Source organism: Camelus dromedarius, chromosome 7 (genome assembly GCF_036321535.1).
Source record: "Camelus dromedarius isolate mCamDro1 chromosome 7, mCamDro1.pat, whole genome shotgun sequence".
Lineage (NCBI taxonomy): Eukaryota > Metazoa > Chordata > Mammalia > Artiodactyla > Camelidae > Camelus > Camelus dromedarius.
The window spans coordinates 46,366,171-46,383,835 of record NC_087442.1 but is presented as its reverse complement, the minus strand read 5'-3'; the positions used below and the strand labels follow the sequence as shown (position 1 = coordinate 46,383,835).

Here is a 17,665-nt window from a genome sequence, read left to right as displayed (position 1 = left end):
TTAAAATTCTTTATACATTATTCTTCATATCAAAGATGGCAAAAATACAAAGATGAAAAAGTAATCTTAGATCTCAAAAAAAAGCAGAAAATTATTTTGGAAGCAATTTTCTGCCTCATTTTCATAACAATTTATTCAGAGGCTAGATATGACAGTATAGATATGATCATTCCAAAGAATATTAACAGTCATTGGGAAATTGTGGTGCATAATTCATGCATTTTGATTAGGTGACATGCAAAATTTTTGTGACTGTGCAACTGTTTCTTAAAACATGCAGCAGTGGCCCTTTGCCAAGAGATACCTTGGAGTGCAGCTATTAAGTTCTCTGCTAAAACTGCACTCTGCCAGTTGAGTTTATTCCATCCTCCATCATTTTTCTTACAGATTTTTGCCTCCTGATCTCTGGCAAGCCTTTGCTCTCAGTTCTAGGATCTGTGGCTGTTTCCTGTACACCCTGTATATGCTGAACATCAATCTCTCCTAGTGTTCTGCCTTTTTCCCCATTCCCGGTTCTCTCTCCGGCCACATTTGTGACACTAATCTCAGGAATGACAAGGATGCCCAATTCAGTAGTATCATTATTGTTGTCAGGTTGCTCTAGAATTGAAGATGATAAGACAAAATGATGGCTGAAAACAAAACAAAATAAAAATGCAAAACAAGAAAAACAAAAGATACAAAACAAAAACTGGATGACTGAATGTTAGGTATTAAGCCAAATATTTGCACTGTAGAAATTCCCATAATTTACAATTTTCTGATAGCAGGGGAGACAATAGTCATGTTCTTTAATTTTAAACAACAATGAAAAAACTCAGAGCATCAATTTATGTTCTGTATTTTTTCACACACATATTTGACAAGGACTATGAAACAGAAATGTTTTTCTAATTCAAAATAGAATTTCTATTGTTTTAAGCTAATGCTGTGAGCACATGTCAAGCCCTAGGCAAATTTTCAAGGATGTACAGCCAGAACTCTAGCTATTGTCAACATGAGGAACCAAGCCACATAAGAATTCCCCTTGCACAATTCCTTTTATTAGGTTACACTGAGGCTGCCTTAATAAACCATGATACTGGAAATGCTTATTCACTTATATTATGGTTAGTAATGCTATAGGTATAGTTTTTGCCTCACACACCAATCATCTTGTACGTTAGTAAATATTAATGTGGCTGTGATATAATCAAATAGTCTATTTCTTCAGACTCATACTAATTCCACAAATTTAGGCTAGTTTCTAACAGTTCATTACTAAACTGGGGAAAATTAAAAGTGGATTTGGAAAAACAAATTGTCCATTAGTCCTTTATTCTGAAAATGGTCATTTGTAATCAAAACAAAGGAATGAAACTCTTAGTTAATACTTGTAGACATTTTATTTTGTCTCTAATCACAGAGCCATTGTTTATTTAATGCTGTCAAAGAAATATCTGTAATGAATGGGAAAAAATAACATGAATATATCTACCATGGACAAGTAATGAAAGTTAAAGGTCAAAACAGCATAAGACTATGTAAAACAGTATATACTCTTAAAAAATGTAGACCACAGATCTGCATGAGGGATGTTACCTACTACTTTCAAATATTTTTCACGATAGGATGTCAGCTCTCACTAATGGTGCTAAAGCATATGAAATAGTAACAGGTAAAAGAATAGAGGCCAGAGCCACATATTCCTGTGCATCTTTAAGTACTAGCAGTGCTTGTCCCTCACCCCAGACATTCTGATTTAAGTAATGTGAGGTATAACCTGGGTATTGGGACTTCTAAAAGCTCCCACATGACTAATGTGCAGCCAAGTTTACGAACCACTACTCTATTCTGATTCTTTCACATTTTGAAAACATAAAATGCAAGTTATTACGGATGCCCTGGGTACTCCACACTCAGCAGCAACATGTATTTCCAAAGGTCCTCAAAGCTTCATCTTGCCCTGGGCTGGTGGGCCAATATGCTGGTATACTAATTTCACAATTACCTACTGCTTGATAAACTTTTGACTAAATATGCTCTAAATGAAAGTTTTATTTTCTAGACAGGCCACAGCATGTTGGTGAGGTACTAACAAACTGCTGCTTCTGTGTGCTCGCTAACAGAGGTTTAATGAGACCTAATAGTTGTCGTCAAAGTGAAGGCAAGTAAAATCTGACTGAGGTAAACACCAGAGGCCACTGCAACTGAGAACAAAATCACCATGGAACTGCTGGGTGACAACCAAGACTTGTCCATTTACATTGTAGAAGCAGTTTCACAAAAGATCTATTAAAGGGATCATTAGTCTAAACAAAATTATAAACTGTTGAAATTACCCAGATATAACAAAGCCCGTGAATGTTAAAATTTAACAAAATATTAAAAGACAAGCATGAGAGGTCTAACAGAATAGAAAATGCTACTTACACTGATTTACACTAAACAGTTTTTTTGAGAGCGTTCACATACATTATTCAATTATATCCTCAAAACAGTGTGTTGGTGAGCCTCTGAAGCAGGCAATTGGACTCCCATTTACAGACAAGGAAATTGAAGTTCAGAAAGAGCTGAACAACTGAATGGGGGACCTAAACAGTAAAGCCTTTTGACATTAAATATCCATTCTAACATACTATAAATTCTAACTCTTCAATTCATTAAGGTCAATTTGAGTTAAATATCCTCTGACAGACATCTTTCAATTAGGTTTCACTTATTTGCTTAGATTCCTGGTCATTTCACAGAAAGCAAATAATTTACTTTGGCTTAACACAGAGCAAGAGTAAATAAACCTCTAAGAAAACCTAAATAAATCGTAACTCGCAAGGTTAATTTATTTTTAAAATTGGGTTTATTTTTTAAAAGATGCCAATGAAAATTAATTTAAAATGGTGCTGCAAAGGTGAAAATTTAGAATTTTGCAAGAAAAACCAGAAAATGACAAGAATATTTTATAAAGCTGCACAAAGCAATTAGATTGCTAATCATATTTACTGGGATAATGGTGAAGATCTGCAGCCCAAGAAACAATATTATGAATTTTTTTAAATCATGAAATTAAATGGGAGGTAGAAAAATGAGATCATATGTTTTCCCGCAAGCAAAAATTTTGACTAATTACTGTATATCACTCAAAAATGGTAAAAAGCACAGTTTTTAAACTGCTTATTAAAGTAAATTCATAGAAAGAAAAGCATGCCATTCTGCACAGAGCTAGAAAGAGCCAGAAAGAAGGAAAATTACAGAATAAAGAAAGAGAATTATGTAATAAACAACTGTTATGTGATCCTGCTCTCTATTATTTCTCCAGCTTCTTTCTCTATATAATTTTGTGACCCAATCCCCTTACACACACCTTCTTATTGGTCTTACTGCTCCCTAGGCCTAGGTTCTTCCCCACAGAGCTACATGGCTTACCTCCTTTAGGTCTTTTCTCAAAACTTTCCTTCTCAGTGAACCTTCCCCGATGATCCCATCAAGTTTCAATATTCCCCATATTACATATGGCTTTTTCCCTACTTCATTTCTTTTTCTTCTTAGTACTTCATCACTCTCTAAGCTACAATTACTTATTTATCTCGTCTACCAGAGGTAAGGTGCGTGAGGGTAGGGATTTTCGTCTGGTCACTGCCGTGTACTTAGTACCTGGGAAAGTATCTTGCATACTGTACATGCCCAGTAAATATTTGTTTGATACACTGAATGAATCTCCTGTTGTGAAACAAAATTGTTATTAGAGTAAATAAAATTGAAAGAACATGAAGAAGACATGATTAGGGTAAGCGGGGAATGTGTTACTTGACTTGATAAAAGGAAGAAATAATATATAGCTTTTGAGAATTTTTAGATGGCAAAGAAAAGCAAAGGCTCCCTGTTTTAGAAAAGTGAATCTGCTGCCTCTAAATGCAGGTTTAGTAAAATGCTCAGGAACATTAAAAAGGCTTTTTGAAAAAAATCTGTGATGCTTTTATCATGTTATCCAAAGGATAACATACACAGCTGAGAAGAGGAAGTTACTTCCTCCTTTAAGAAAACTATAAGGGAAATGTTTTAAGGAAATATAAATGCATAAGAAAATAGAATCTGTTTAAAAGCCTAGAACTTAAAAATCTACGTAAAAGGTATCATAACTGTTCAATACTTTTAAAAAAATAATACTTACATTTGATTTCAAATAATTCGAAAAGTTCAAAAAAGATCCAAAGAGAAACTTCTGAGAATATTTTATTTGTATATAAATAAAATATACAGAAATGAGGAGAGTTAAAGAATACTTTTAATGGACATTTCCAAATTGGTTCTCAAAGGCACTCAAATCATTTCTCCCCTACAAAATTTCTTCTGGCTTTGAGGGGAAAAAAAAGTGAAACAAATTGCAAATATCATTAAAACTGATGCTGAAAAGTTGTCATTTCTTGCATATGTAACTTTATAATCCCAAATACCTGTTCCCAGTATGTCACCCATGAAATTCTTTATCCTTGCTTTAGCTTTTATTCTTTCACAGCTGACTTACTAAAAGTGACAATTTAAATAAAGGAACAATTTATTCACAGAGTTTACACAGCTCTGTACTCAGACTGATTCATAAGTCTAAAGGAATCTAGTTATGACCTAAGGCTCTTCCAAAGTTATTCATAAAAACAATAAAATAAACTGACATTTAAAAAAATTAATCTATACCTCAAATGTCTGCATCACATAATTTTGACATTAATTATGAAAAGTATTTCATAGTAAACCCCAAAGGAAAGTTATATACATTCCTTTACAGTTTATAAAATATAAATATTTTAAATGTCATAAAATACCTGAACAATTTCATATTAATCCAATCAGTTTCATGTTTACAATTTATTCTATTCAACGGTAGACAAATGTTAAAGCTATTCATTGTAGTGTTATCTATAATAGCAAAAAGTTAGAAACAAATTATTTAACTTATTAAGTAAATGGTTAAGTAAATAATGGAATATCAACTCAATGTGGTATTATGTAGCCATTAAAATAATTGGACTTACTAGGAGAACCTGGGGAAATGTTTGACAATGTTAACTGAACAAAAGTAAAATAACAAAAAAAAAATTTAAATAGAGCACAATTATGAAAAATACATACACATATAGGAAAAAAACTGTAAAAAAAAAAAAATGGTAACTTTTTAAGTACCCGGATTATAAGTGAATATTCCTCCACCTAGTTTACTATCATGTTGTTACATGTTTTTTCAATGAAATAAGGAAAGAACAAATTGCTCAGTCTGTATTATAAATTTATCATTTATTCACTCATTCATGCATTCAAATATTTATTGAGCACCTATTATGTGCCAAACATTGTTTTAGGTGCTGGCGATACAATGGCCAACCAGACAGACCAAGACCCTGCCCTCAAAGAGCTTACGCTATAGCATGGGAATTGAGTAAACAACAGAATTTTAGATAGTGGAAAACTCAATAAAGAAAATAATAATGGGAAAGAGCGAGCAGGGTAGTAGGAGAGAAAGTCAACTTTAGATGGGTGGTCTGGGAAGACCTCTTTGAGAAAGGGATATTTGAGCTGAGATCTGAATGAAAAAGTACTGGCTACACAACAATGTGGAGGAAGAGAGTTAAAGCTGGAAAATCTCAGCTCAAATATCCCAAATTGCTAGTACAAGGTCACTAAGGCAGAAATGGTTTAGCAAATCTAAGGGTTAGAAGGAAAGGTGACAGTGGTCTTCAGATGAGTTCAAAGCAATAGGCAAGACATAACACTAGGGCCACCTATGCCATAGTATAGAGCTTAGATTTTGCTCTGATTGCAATGGGCAGCCATTGACAGGTATGCAAATGAATTATTTGGGTACTTTATTAGCGCTTTTTTTAAATCAACAGAAGTTGCATTTGTGTAACACAAAGTATTGAGCACAAATGTGTCCTGGGTTAGAAAGAACAGCACTGTAACCTTCCACAGCCTGGGCCAGTAATTTGCAAGGCAGATGAGAGGAAAGCAAAGCTGCCAGAGAAACACAGAATAAGATCCTGGCAGTTAAGGGGCTGTACTCTGAGCAAGGACATGAACAAAAACTAAGATTTAGTAATCTGAGTCCTGAAGCCAGAAGAATTTCCAGATAAGAAAAGAGCAACCTGGGGCACACAAAAAAACACAGTCTGGGCCAGAACAATGTATTTATAGATGCACTGGTTAGCAACTATTACCAGTTTCCTTAAGTAAAGAACAGTCAAGTCTTTAGCTTTTGTTGTGTATATAGTAAATGCACAATTCTCCTCATCAAGGTGGATTCAATCATTCTCGATAATGTCTGTCATCTTTATTGTCTCAAGTTTAAAAAAAAATCTTATAGAGAATTGCAACATATGGATACTGCTGGATCAGGTGAATCCTTCATGTTTAAGATCTTTCTGATCAGATAGACCAAAAATAGGTAAGCAACATCTACTACAAAACTATCTATAAAAGCTTATTTCTTCTTCCATGAACACTGTGTAACAAATGCTCCTTAAAAGGTGGAGGGGAGGGGTAGTGTTCACTAATATATAATAATAAATACTAAGTTCCTTAACTACAGCAAGAATCATGTAAGTCCTCCTTAGTAAAAAATGTAGAACACAATAATTTATAAACAACTGCTTTTGCCTCATAAGATAAGTAATTTGAAATATCTTGCTTCTCTGTATAGAAAATTATTTATCTTATTTTACGTAGAGGTAGATTAAGATTTTTTTGTTTTCTTCTAAAATTGGCTAAGCCAGGATTCTGAGACTACTGTCTTCCTCTTTAAATCTAATGTTCACATGTGTCAACTGTATTTTAGCTCTTTGGTTAATAGTCTTTTTTCTTTGTCACCTAATATTTCCTAATATATTACTTTGTCTTCCATGAGTAAAAGGTCCATATCAAGAATGCCAGTTAAAATTCATGCAGTGCTAAGTTTGATCAGAAGGAAATGCTTATTTTTGGTCCAAATGTTTTATCATCTATATTGGGAAAGGAAAATTTGTTCCTCAAATAGCATTTTAGAGTCTGAAAATAATGGATCTTCTCAAAATAATTTTTCTAAATTTCTTTAATAAGTATAAACAACTTTTAAATAAAAACATGAGCATTATAAATATCTAACTGCAAATGTAAAACTCCAATAGCCCGTTCTTTAAAGTTTGCTACTTTTGAGTTTAAAATGACCTTTTTTGCATTTTTCAAAATGCTTTTGTAACTATTAGAGACTGTTTTTCCTCTAATGCTTTACTCATAAGGTCATAAAAGCAGATTCACAAAATAAATATTTCATCTCAAGATTTATGGCATTTACCTTTTGTAGTACCTAGAAAGATGAACTTAAACATTTTGAAATATTTATAGCTTTTTAAAAATATTTAACTGAAATATACCTCATAATTATTCAGATTTGTTCAACAGTTAGAAAGTTAGTAATGTTCTGTTTTATCAATATGTTATTATATAATAGTGTTATTACCATTTTCTAAATCAATAACCAGTTTTAAATAAACTATTCCAACAAGAATTGCATATTTATGCTGTTTTTTTTTCTCATCTAGTAAGTTAGTACTAAACCACTGAGCAAATTGAAACAAATCACATTTTTTTGTCAATTTTTTAAAGCATAATCACAGGTCTCTTTGAATTGTTATAATCATATATTTATTTAAATACCTTGGCATCCTTTAAATAGAAACAATGCTGAAAATGCAATAAAACGGCTATAACAACATGAAACTTTACTTTCTTTAGATTCAATCTCTGTGAACTGTATTTTGTTTGAGTTTTCACTTAAACATTCCATATAATTAATAAAATACTCTAAAATTCTCAGGGTACTGATTTGGTATTACTAACTTAGAAGACTTAAAAATATATATAGTTCTTATTTTCAATTCTTTTTCACTACTTAGAATTCTGTACTCTTGGATCTCCTAAGTCAAAATAATGAAATGCAATATTATAAAAGTAAATAATTTAACATATACCAGGACCAAAAGTAGGGCAAAATACAAAGAATCTAGATTATAAATATTGCCTTTATTGTTATAGTGGCTGTTGCAAACAGTTGTAACCATATATAAACAACACTACAAGTTCAATCTATTCTATTTTCATGTCAATTTAGAATTAAGACAACAGGTATTAAAACAACATTTTAAAAAGTTCTGACTATAATGGTGACATAAATGTCAGATAATAGAGTTAGAGTACTATACTTCAGGGCTATAGAAATTACCAAAAAATCACTAACTGTTACTATTATAAAACATATATATACTTTTTTGTTTGATACTACACTCAAACTAAAAATGTCTCAAATTGAGGAAAGCCAATGAAAGGGTAAATCAATCACAGGACCATCTGAATAGCAAGCTGGCTAATAAAAAAGCATACAATTATTGTGCAGCTAATAAAACAAAATAAATAGCTCTTAATAAACAATCAGCCTTTAGGTAGTGCGTCAAAGCATACCAAATGCTTTTCACTTATTTGGCTCATTATCTCACAAATGCACAAGTGGAAATACGGTGGGCCGTAATAAGGAATTAGTGTTTCACTAGATAAGGTTTTTATCAGATAACCATTTGGCAAAAATTATAAGCACTCATTACTTGCAACCATAACTTAATTAGGGGGTTTTTATGGAACGAGTATTTCAACTATTTTAAAAGAAAGGAGGAGAGTTGATCACATCATTCCAAATATAGATAATTTTTTTTAAGTGGAAGACAAGTGAGTCATAACAGTAGTGGTGGTAGGGAAAAAGACCAAAAAAAAAAAAAAAAAAAAAAGCAATTAGAGTTGCTCCGGAAGAGGAGAAGGGATGGAAAAGTACAAGGAAATAAGTTTAGATTGTATACTAGAATGTTATAGAGAATCATTCAGGGATTTAAGAAAAAGGGCTCTTCTAGATAAAATGGTAGATAATAAAGATAGCTAGAGAAGCAACTCTTAAGAATGACTATAGGACTGAAGCATAATTATAAAGAAATACCTTCTGCTTTCCTTTTGGCTATCCTGTTTATTGTTTAAAGGAAATAAAGATTTAAGAAAATAAAATTGCACTTTTATTATTAATTTTAAAAGTTAATAGATTTATTTCACTGCTTTAAGTGATTTTTCTTTCTGGAATTTTCATTTTGATTCTTGTTATGGTCATCATCTACTCACATTCTTGTCTTACCTTAATGCTTTTTAAAATCCTTATTCTATTTATTAGCCTTCTCTAATTGTATTTTACTTTCAAATTGTGACTTCTAAATAGCCATCAATCTGTAGGTGGCTTGAAAAGCCAAGACTACGCAAAAAAGGGAGAATGCAACCTACCTGTAGAGATAAATAAGGACCTTGGACTAGGAATATTTTAGAGCCCATTGGATAAAGAGAATTCACAGTTCAGGGGAGTGGCAAACAAGACTAAGCTACATTCTGTATCTGCTACATGCACCTGACTTGCTTTTTATAGTTCATTCTCTTCTACATCCTAATCCTTGACTTTTTCTGTTACCATAAACGGGAGTTCCCCAAGTGTTAGAGTTGGGAAGGCTGAATAAGTGTAGGGAGATAGGTGTCAAGGAAGGTTACTGTAATGAGTCTGTAGCCTTAAGACACAGTGCCAACCCTTCAAGTGGTAGCCAAAATGGAATCTGGAAGATACGTGGGAATCTAGTAGTTACAATATATTCAAGTAGTCTTTTTTCATTTTGATAATTTATTGCTATACAATATTTCCAGAAATTGGTTCTATTTTATTGCAGGGTACACATCTTATTCAGTTAAATGCAGACATGGACACATACACAAATCTCTTTCACACATACACACATACATATAAAATTAAACTTCAGTATTTCACATTTTTAACCTCAGGACCAATTATTTTTTCCCCTAATTTACAATTTGTCCTCCTAAATAGCTAGAAGGAAAAGTAAGAAAGGAATTAAAATTCATTCTTGCACTTCCTGTAGTGATAGTTTTGCAGTGATCATGGCCACAATGACCCATACGAACTGGTTCATCACCTCTGTGCCTCTCTTCACCTATTAATGCCCAAACAGAAAAATGATCTCTAGGGTAATATGGTGATGTCTAATGAAATGACTTTCTGCCTGTAATCTAGTCCCATTCAGTAGCATAATTTTCACTGAAGAAACTGATGTATCTTTAGACTCTGACTGTATGCTTTAAATAGGAGCATAATTTGCCTTGTTGATGGCAAATATTTACCACTTCTTTTTATGCCTTCCTGAAGAACTTTCAAGAACTGGTCACATCACTTTAAAGAAGGAAAAGATTGAAAATGATCATTGGTTAAGCTGGAGAATTTCATCATCATTTTGGGGGGACATACTGTTTCCTAGATTCCCTAAGTAGGAACAATGGCAACTGTTCTCATCATTAACTTTCTCTTTCGCAGTGAATTATCTCATTCTTCTCACTTCTGCGTTTTTCTCTATAGGTGCCATGGAGACAACTGGAACCAAATATACCAAAAGGAGCTACTGTTTTCATCGCAGATTATAGGAAGAAGAAAATAGAGAATGGATTTTGTTTTACCCCAATATCTATGTATGCTTGGGGCAAAGAAGTGGCTTTCTACTTTCTATTCTATGGTTAACTTCTTGGAAGGTGATAGTAATCTTATCTTAAACTGATTCTTGCCATCACAACAAATTCTAGGTAGGACGAAAGTTACAAAAAGAATAACAAATTAAATAAAAAATTATAAGTTACAAGAGAAAGGAGAGAGATGGAAAGCATCGAGAAGGCCATGGTGAATAAAATTAACTTCCAGTAGAATTTTTAAATAATAAAATGAAGCAGTCAAAAAGGAATATTAAAACAAACAAATAATCTTGCAAGAAAATTAACTTCTAGAAAACAGAAGTGCCTAGAGATGCGTCAGTACTATGGGATTCTTTACCAAGAAATCCAGAAGAAAATGTTAAAGTTCTTATTAGTTGTTCTATATCAATATGCAAATTTACCCACTAAAGAGTTGAAAAATCAGAAACATTGAGGAATATTTGCAAGTACTGATGAATACCCAAAATGCATTAATAATTTTAAAATGCATTTTCCTACTCTGCTACTCTACTGAAATAAAATTTAAAAGCCAATACAAGGTTTAAATAAATTTTCATTCATATATGTATCATAAGAGGCTCTGTTTCCTTACTGCCTGACATTCGTGGAAAATAAATTAAATGTGGTCCAATAGCTCTTTCTTCCATGCCACTTGATACTATTCACTAAAGTTTTCAGTTACAGCACCTTTAAGTACAGAGAAGAAAAGAACAGCATTAACAATACTCTAATTTGAAGAGTGTTTTATTTCTTACCATGTCTTTTCCATCTGTGACCTCTTATTGACATGCTAGTTACTGCATTTCTTGATATTCTAGAGGAAGTTGGTGTGATTTCAACTTGAATACACCTTGTACCCTCCTTACTAGATTTCATGGCACCATGAGGCAATGAAGCCTTTATTGCATTAGCAACCTAAGAAGGGAAAATACAGTTTAAGATTGATACTAACCAGATGCATTATTATACCCTTAGATAAAACAAGATGCTAAATTTTAACACATTTTTAAAAAGAATAATTTCTCCAAGGTATTTCACAAGATGATACATAAACCTTCTAGAATAAGGAGTAAGATCTCAGAAGGAAATTTATGGTTAAAAATATATGTGATGAAATTTTAAATTCTAAAATATTAAATTATATTTCCAAATGTCTAAAGCTAATTAATAAATGCAACTCTAGCATGTTAATGAGAACATTCTTATAAGTTAAAATGACTATTCATCAGGGTAAGAAGTTAGCCTACTGAAATTTTCAAATTTTGTTATACATACCTTTTCAAGTATAAAATTTTTCTACTATAACAGGAGTATGAATCACTAAGTATTTAATGACATATAATTAATGCTTTATGAATGGCTACATCTCAATTTATAGTTCTAAATTGAGAAATTTTAAATTACAAAATTTATATAAGTAAGTGAGGCACCTACCAGCAATGGCTCTGGATATAATTCTAGCTGGGCTCTGTATATAATATCATCCAATGCTTTTTGAGCTAGATCCCATTCTCCATTATAACTATAAAATTAAATGAAGAAAATATAATTATTTTAAATTAATTATATATTACTGAACAAAATATAATGAGAAACTGTTTATCTTTACAGAGGAAAATAATAGATCATATTAGCACACTGCTTAGCATTCCACCCTAATTAAAAATGTATTTTTACATATTTGAATTCCTTTTAATTGTATCTGAAAGTCTATTAACAGCAAAGAAAATTTTATGCACGTGCATTTCTTCTCTAAAGAACATGTCTATTTATAGAACAGATATCAAAAAAGGTAGGCAATCTCAAAGTATTTTACACTTTCAAAGCAAGTCAGAGCATAATAAATTATATACCTTAGAATAATGTTCAGAACACTTTATAGCCAAATTACTCTGTAACTCCCACAGGTTTTAATGAAAATCTGCAACTATTGTGGCTTGCAGCATCCTAAGTAGCTACTTCTCTGCATTCAGATTGTCATTTAGTAATGTATGTGATATACACTGCAAATATCAGAGAAAGACTGGAAAAAAAAGTGCATGTGTAAATTAATTTTCAAAGATACAGCCAAACTTTTCCTAAAAATTGTCTAAATGATGAAATGGACAGAAATGGAGTGGCTTGGTCATCTGCCAACAAGATTAATTAGTGTGAATTATATCCAAGAGTGCAACTAAGGCCTAAAAAATGAGAAGAGCATTGCTCTCACCGTAAAAATAAGATAAAGCTAGGTAATCTACAAAATCATAACTTCTTATGAATCCAGCAAGGAGCTAAGGTCACAGGGCAACCAAGTAGCCCAAAACCCAATGGCAGGCAGATGCCTCTGAGGAGAGTCAGGCCACAATGAAAGCAGGTAAGAAGAATTCAGCTAAACTTTTTAACAAATTGCTAAAAGCTACGTGGGGGCTGGCACAAGAGTATAAAAACTCTGGAAGCAGATACGAGGGCTTATCATACCCATTCACAAGCTCTTCTCCACAAACCACTCACAGGTACTCATAAGAAACACCAAGTGCCAGGTGGGGGACCAGAGAAAGCTGCTCTTGGTAGTGCAGGCCTGAAGGAGAAGAGTGGCCACCAGAGCAAGAAAGGCACCAAGATCCAGCCAGATCCTTTCCAGTGGAACAAAAGTTTAAAGCCTTTGGGAAAAGAGCAGCAAACTCTTTCTCTGAGGGCAAAGGTAAGACCGACTGTGGCTGTGAGGGAGAGAAAAAGAAAAAACCCTTTACTTGTAGGGGAGGATAAGGAAATCATCCTACGCTGAGAAGGAGGGCTAGATGTCTCTTACCACTGGAGGAGGGGCAGGACCACTCAGGAACTGCCACCTCCTGCCTATCCCGAGATGCAGGGACATAGGGCCTGCTTAGAACTTAGGCCATACCAGGACGACAGGGAACACTGCTTCCCCTCCCTCCACCTCCAACGAGGCTAGTACACATCTAGGAACATGCAACAGCATTCTACTGCAGGAGGAGGGGCAAGAACATGCAGAAGGACCCTCTCTGAGGTACAGATACACAGGGAAAGCTGAAAGCTGAGGATGGAGTAAGAATATTGAGGAAAAACCCTCCAGCAATAAGTACCAGGTTTACATAAAAGGAATTTGAAGTAGGTGATACAATATAGGTAACCACAGCAACAATGAAATCCAGCCCCAGTTCACTCCTGCCTACAATAACTCTACTAACAGCCTAGAAAAGAGGCATATCCACCTCCAGGCATAAATAATATTTACCTCATTCTCTACTGTCCTATCCATGAGCAAAATGATGATCAATCAAATATTACAAGGACACAAAAAGCAAGAAGAAAACAACGCACTGTCAAGAGATGAAAAACAATAAAACCAAATTCAGAGATGACTCAGATGTTATGGATATCAGGGAAATTAAAACAACTAATATTAACATATTAAAGGCTCCAGTGGAAAACAGGGACAACATGTACAAACAGATGGATATGTTAGCAGAGAGATAGGAACTATAAGAAAAAGCCAAATGAAAAATCTAGAAATAAACACAATGACAGAGATGAAGAATTCCTTCAGTGGGCTCATTAGTAGACTAGACTCAACACAGTCAAGGAAAGAATCAATGAACAGGAAGGTAGATCAACAAACACTACTTAATCTGAAAGTAATTTCAAAGCAAAACAGAGAGAAAATAAAATAGATCAGAGCATTCAAGAGCTGTGGGACAATATTAATGGTCTAACATAGGGGTAAACAAACTTTTTCTTAAAGGGTCAAATAATAAATATTTTAGGCTTGTGGGCCCCACAACCTCCACTACAACTCCTCAGCTCTGTCACTGTAGCACAAAAGCAGTCACCGGCAACATATAAACAAGTAGATGTGACTGTGTTTCAATGACACTTTTTAAAAGCTGGGGAACAGGACAAATTTGGCCCAAAGATCGTAAATTCTGCCTTCAGTCAAGAAGTTTACAATCTACTAGGGAAAATTAAAGTACTGAGTGAATATAATACAAAGTATAGTACGCTATGTATAGTCAGAGAATTACAAAGTTAAAATACAGGGTTCAATGAAAAATACTAATATCTAAGGCATCAAGTAAGACTGAGCATCAATATCAGAAATTAATAGTAAATTCATAATAGAGGAAAGAAGCTTTAAGATGTTTTTCAAAAATTAAAATTTCTGGAAATGGAAAAAGATATTCATTGGAGAAAAAAGCTATTTGGAAATGACAGCAAAAAAAGAAAAAAGAAAAAAGAGTAATGAAGAAAGGAACTGTGAGTGTATTTAGATGTTGCTAATTTTCATTCTGTCCTTAATTTAAAGAAAGAAGATGAAGTGTTTCAGTTGGTTACAAATTCTTCAGAGCACTAAAAGATACATTTTAAACAAAACTATCATCAAGATATTAAGTCACATTTTTTTCACAAAAATATGCTGATTGATTATTAAGATTATAATAGTAACAATAACATAACAGACTATAATTTTCCAAAGAGACCAAAGGTTTACTTTGTATATAAAATAAACTTACAAGGCAAAATAAATCCCTGTTAACATCTGCACCATGAATCCTGAAGAAACAGGTACCCTGCTACTTACACCTTTGTATTTTCTTACATGTTGGCGAGGATATCCACAAACACAGATTCTAGAAAGATCAAAATAAATATATTTGTAGAATGGTAAAAATTTAGGTAATGTATTTTTTAACATTTATAAGTCAATAAGGTACTAGATATTCTCTCCAACAGATGCTCTTAACAAACGAAAGGTATGCTCTTAACAAACCAAATAACTATGAAACAAAGAATGTTTCCAAACAGAACACTTGTCCACAACATTTTCCTAAGTAAGTAAGATAGAGAAAAAAATTAGAAAGCTAGAGGTATGTTAGTATACAGTAAGTGAACCAGATAACCAGCTATATCACTAACTGATAATGGTGTCTCTTTACCCTCTTCTCTCCATTCCTTTCTTTTAATCATTAAGCATTCTCTGATTTACTCTTCAGTATGCTGATTGCTCTATTCAAGGATATTCTTTTCTTATGGATCCTTCACTGAATTTAAATAAAATGCAGAACAAACCAAAAACAATCAATAAAGCTAAATGCCATGAATGCCTGACTCCTCTGTTCATCAGAGGAGTATCTTGAAGGTATCTGATTTCCCTTTACAAATCCAAAACATAAAGACCTGAATTTACAAAAGAGCAGTTGAGTGGCCTAACCCCTACTGCTGTATTAAACCTATGCTATGGTCACACATAGATAACTCCCAAATTCACAAACCATGTTAAAATAAAAATCCTGTTAGAAGGCTTATTTTGTCAATACATCTCTGGGAGAAGTTTGAAATATCAATTTATAAGTGAGGAAAACTATGCCATGATTCTCATTCTCTGTTGAGAGACATTGTCTCATTCTTAGACTTAAAGTAAACTTTTGAGATTTTTGTCAAAAAATTCTAAGTTACAAACCACAAAATGATTAGGAGTCCTAATTCCAGTGGGGCTAACTGGAGAGAACATTTACTTATGAATATACCAGAACCTAAAGTAGAAAAGAAAATATATTAACTACCATCATCAGATCGTCAGACCAGTGAGTAGAAACTAGCCAGAAAAAGGGAAACAATGGCTTCCTTAATTTTTAATTTGAGAAATATTTAAAACTTGGTCCAGTTCTACATCCTATCCACCTGGATAAAATATACAGACTATGAAATAAGACTAACAAGTTTCAAAGCCTCTTCCTTTCTGCTCTGCTTTTTAAGTAGTGAGAAGAGGCAAGGTAAGGAGAAGGCAGGAGACCAGAAAGGGGGAAGAGAGAAGAGAGAAGAGGGAAGAACTGCTGTAATACAGTACAGTAATGAGCACTTTTCTGTTCTTGTGCCTCTGCTTTTTGAAATTAGGAGCCTTATAAAGGCTGCATCTTCTATCACTTTCTTCAATAGAATACCACACACAAAATTAGTGCTTGAGTTGTTGGAGAAAAGATTATTTCAATTGAGTTGTGAAGGAAAGTCAGAGAAGATTTAAATAGGCATAAAGAAATTTACAAATAACCTAATAAGTCATGAAAAGTCAACTATAGGTTCTTTCAACAAGGAATGACCTAGTATAAGATATACTCTAGAACAGCTGGTAATTGCAGACAGGTGGGAAAAAAGAAAGAGATGCTGTGCATCTATAGTGAACATGTGTGTTCATCCTTGGGTACAATACATAAGAGCTGTCATTTACTGGCTGAAATTTAGAGGACTTTGGTATGTACTAGCAAAACTTATTTGTAGTTTTGGTGGGTATATTCCTTTTAGGAGGGCCATATATAATGTTTAGTATTAGCAGAAAATTAAAACTCACCGACAAAAACTCATTCCATTTAGCTCTTGCCTCCTTTCAGATCTCTTGAAGAGGACCATGTACACTATGTTTATCATAATTTATTTCACCAAGCTCTTGGTTAAATTTTTTTAACAAGAAAATTTTAAAAATCAGTATCTCTTACTTATTTCTTGGTACCAAATTAGAGCACAATAAAAATAACTAACTAAACTAGATAGATACATAGATAAAAAGCAAACAAAACAGAAACCAATCACATACCAAAAATTAAAAGATCATAACAGTCCCATCCTTTTAATTATATAGTATGATCCTTTTCTAATTAAATATTCCATTGAAAGGTTATTCAGCTTTACCCTCATCACTGTGTTTTTAGGGAGCTTTCTGTACAGCTAGGTGAAACTTCATATTAACTTATTTAGTGTTTTAAACAAACAATTAAATAAAACAAAATAACTCAGATATGTAACAGACTAGCAATCCTAGATTCATATATTTCAATATTAAAAACATTTGAATTTTAATTTACCTTGAACAAATCTGACACAGTGATTGAAGAGAAACACTGGGCATGTAGGTTAAGGCAGCATTGTAACACAACAAAAGGAATGTCAACACTTCAAACCTAAAGATAAACCAAAAGAATATTTACAAACCTTGAGAATTCTAGGAAGTTGACTGTAACTAAGCAGGCACTGGGGAGAGATGTTATGTTACGGAACAGTCTTACACAATAAATAGTCAACCAACGACAAAACTGAA

General features: G+C 33.1%; 1 protein-coding gene across 3 annotated transcripts in view; it reads right to left on the bottom strand.

Moving 5' to 3' along the window:
• The window catches only part of HYCC1 (hyccin PI4KA lipid kinase complex subunit 1), a 62,362-nt gene that overhangs the window by 5,059 nt on the left and 39,638 nt on the right, over positions 1-17,665 (bottom strand). Inside the window, exons 7-11 of one of the 3 annotated variants that reach the window (XM_031455039.2) lie at positions 17,433-17,528; positions 15,090-15,206; positions 12,010-12,097; positions 11,331-11,490; positions 305-600 (exon numbers count right to left, since the gene is read on the bottom strand). In XM_031455039.2, the coding sequence (XP_031310899.1) occupies positions 332-600; positions 11,331-11,490; positions 12,010-12,097; positions 15,090-15,206; positions 17,433-17,528 (730 nt within the window). In that variant the 3' untranslated portion in view covers positions 305-331. Of the gene's footprint in view, positions 1-304; positions 601-9,238; positions 10,029-11,330; positions 11,491-12,009; positions 12,098-15,089; positions 15,207-17,432; positions 17,529-17,665 lie in introns of those variants that run through there. The other 2 variants (XM_031455040.2, XM_010987178.3) reach the window with 2 other exon arrangements.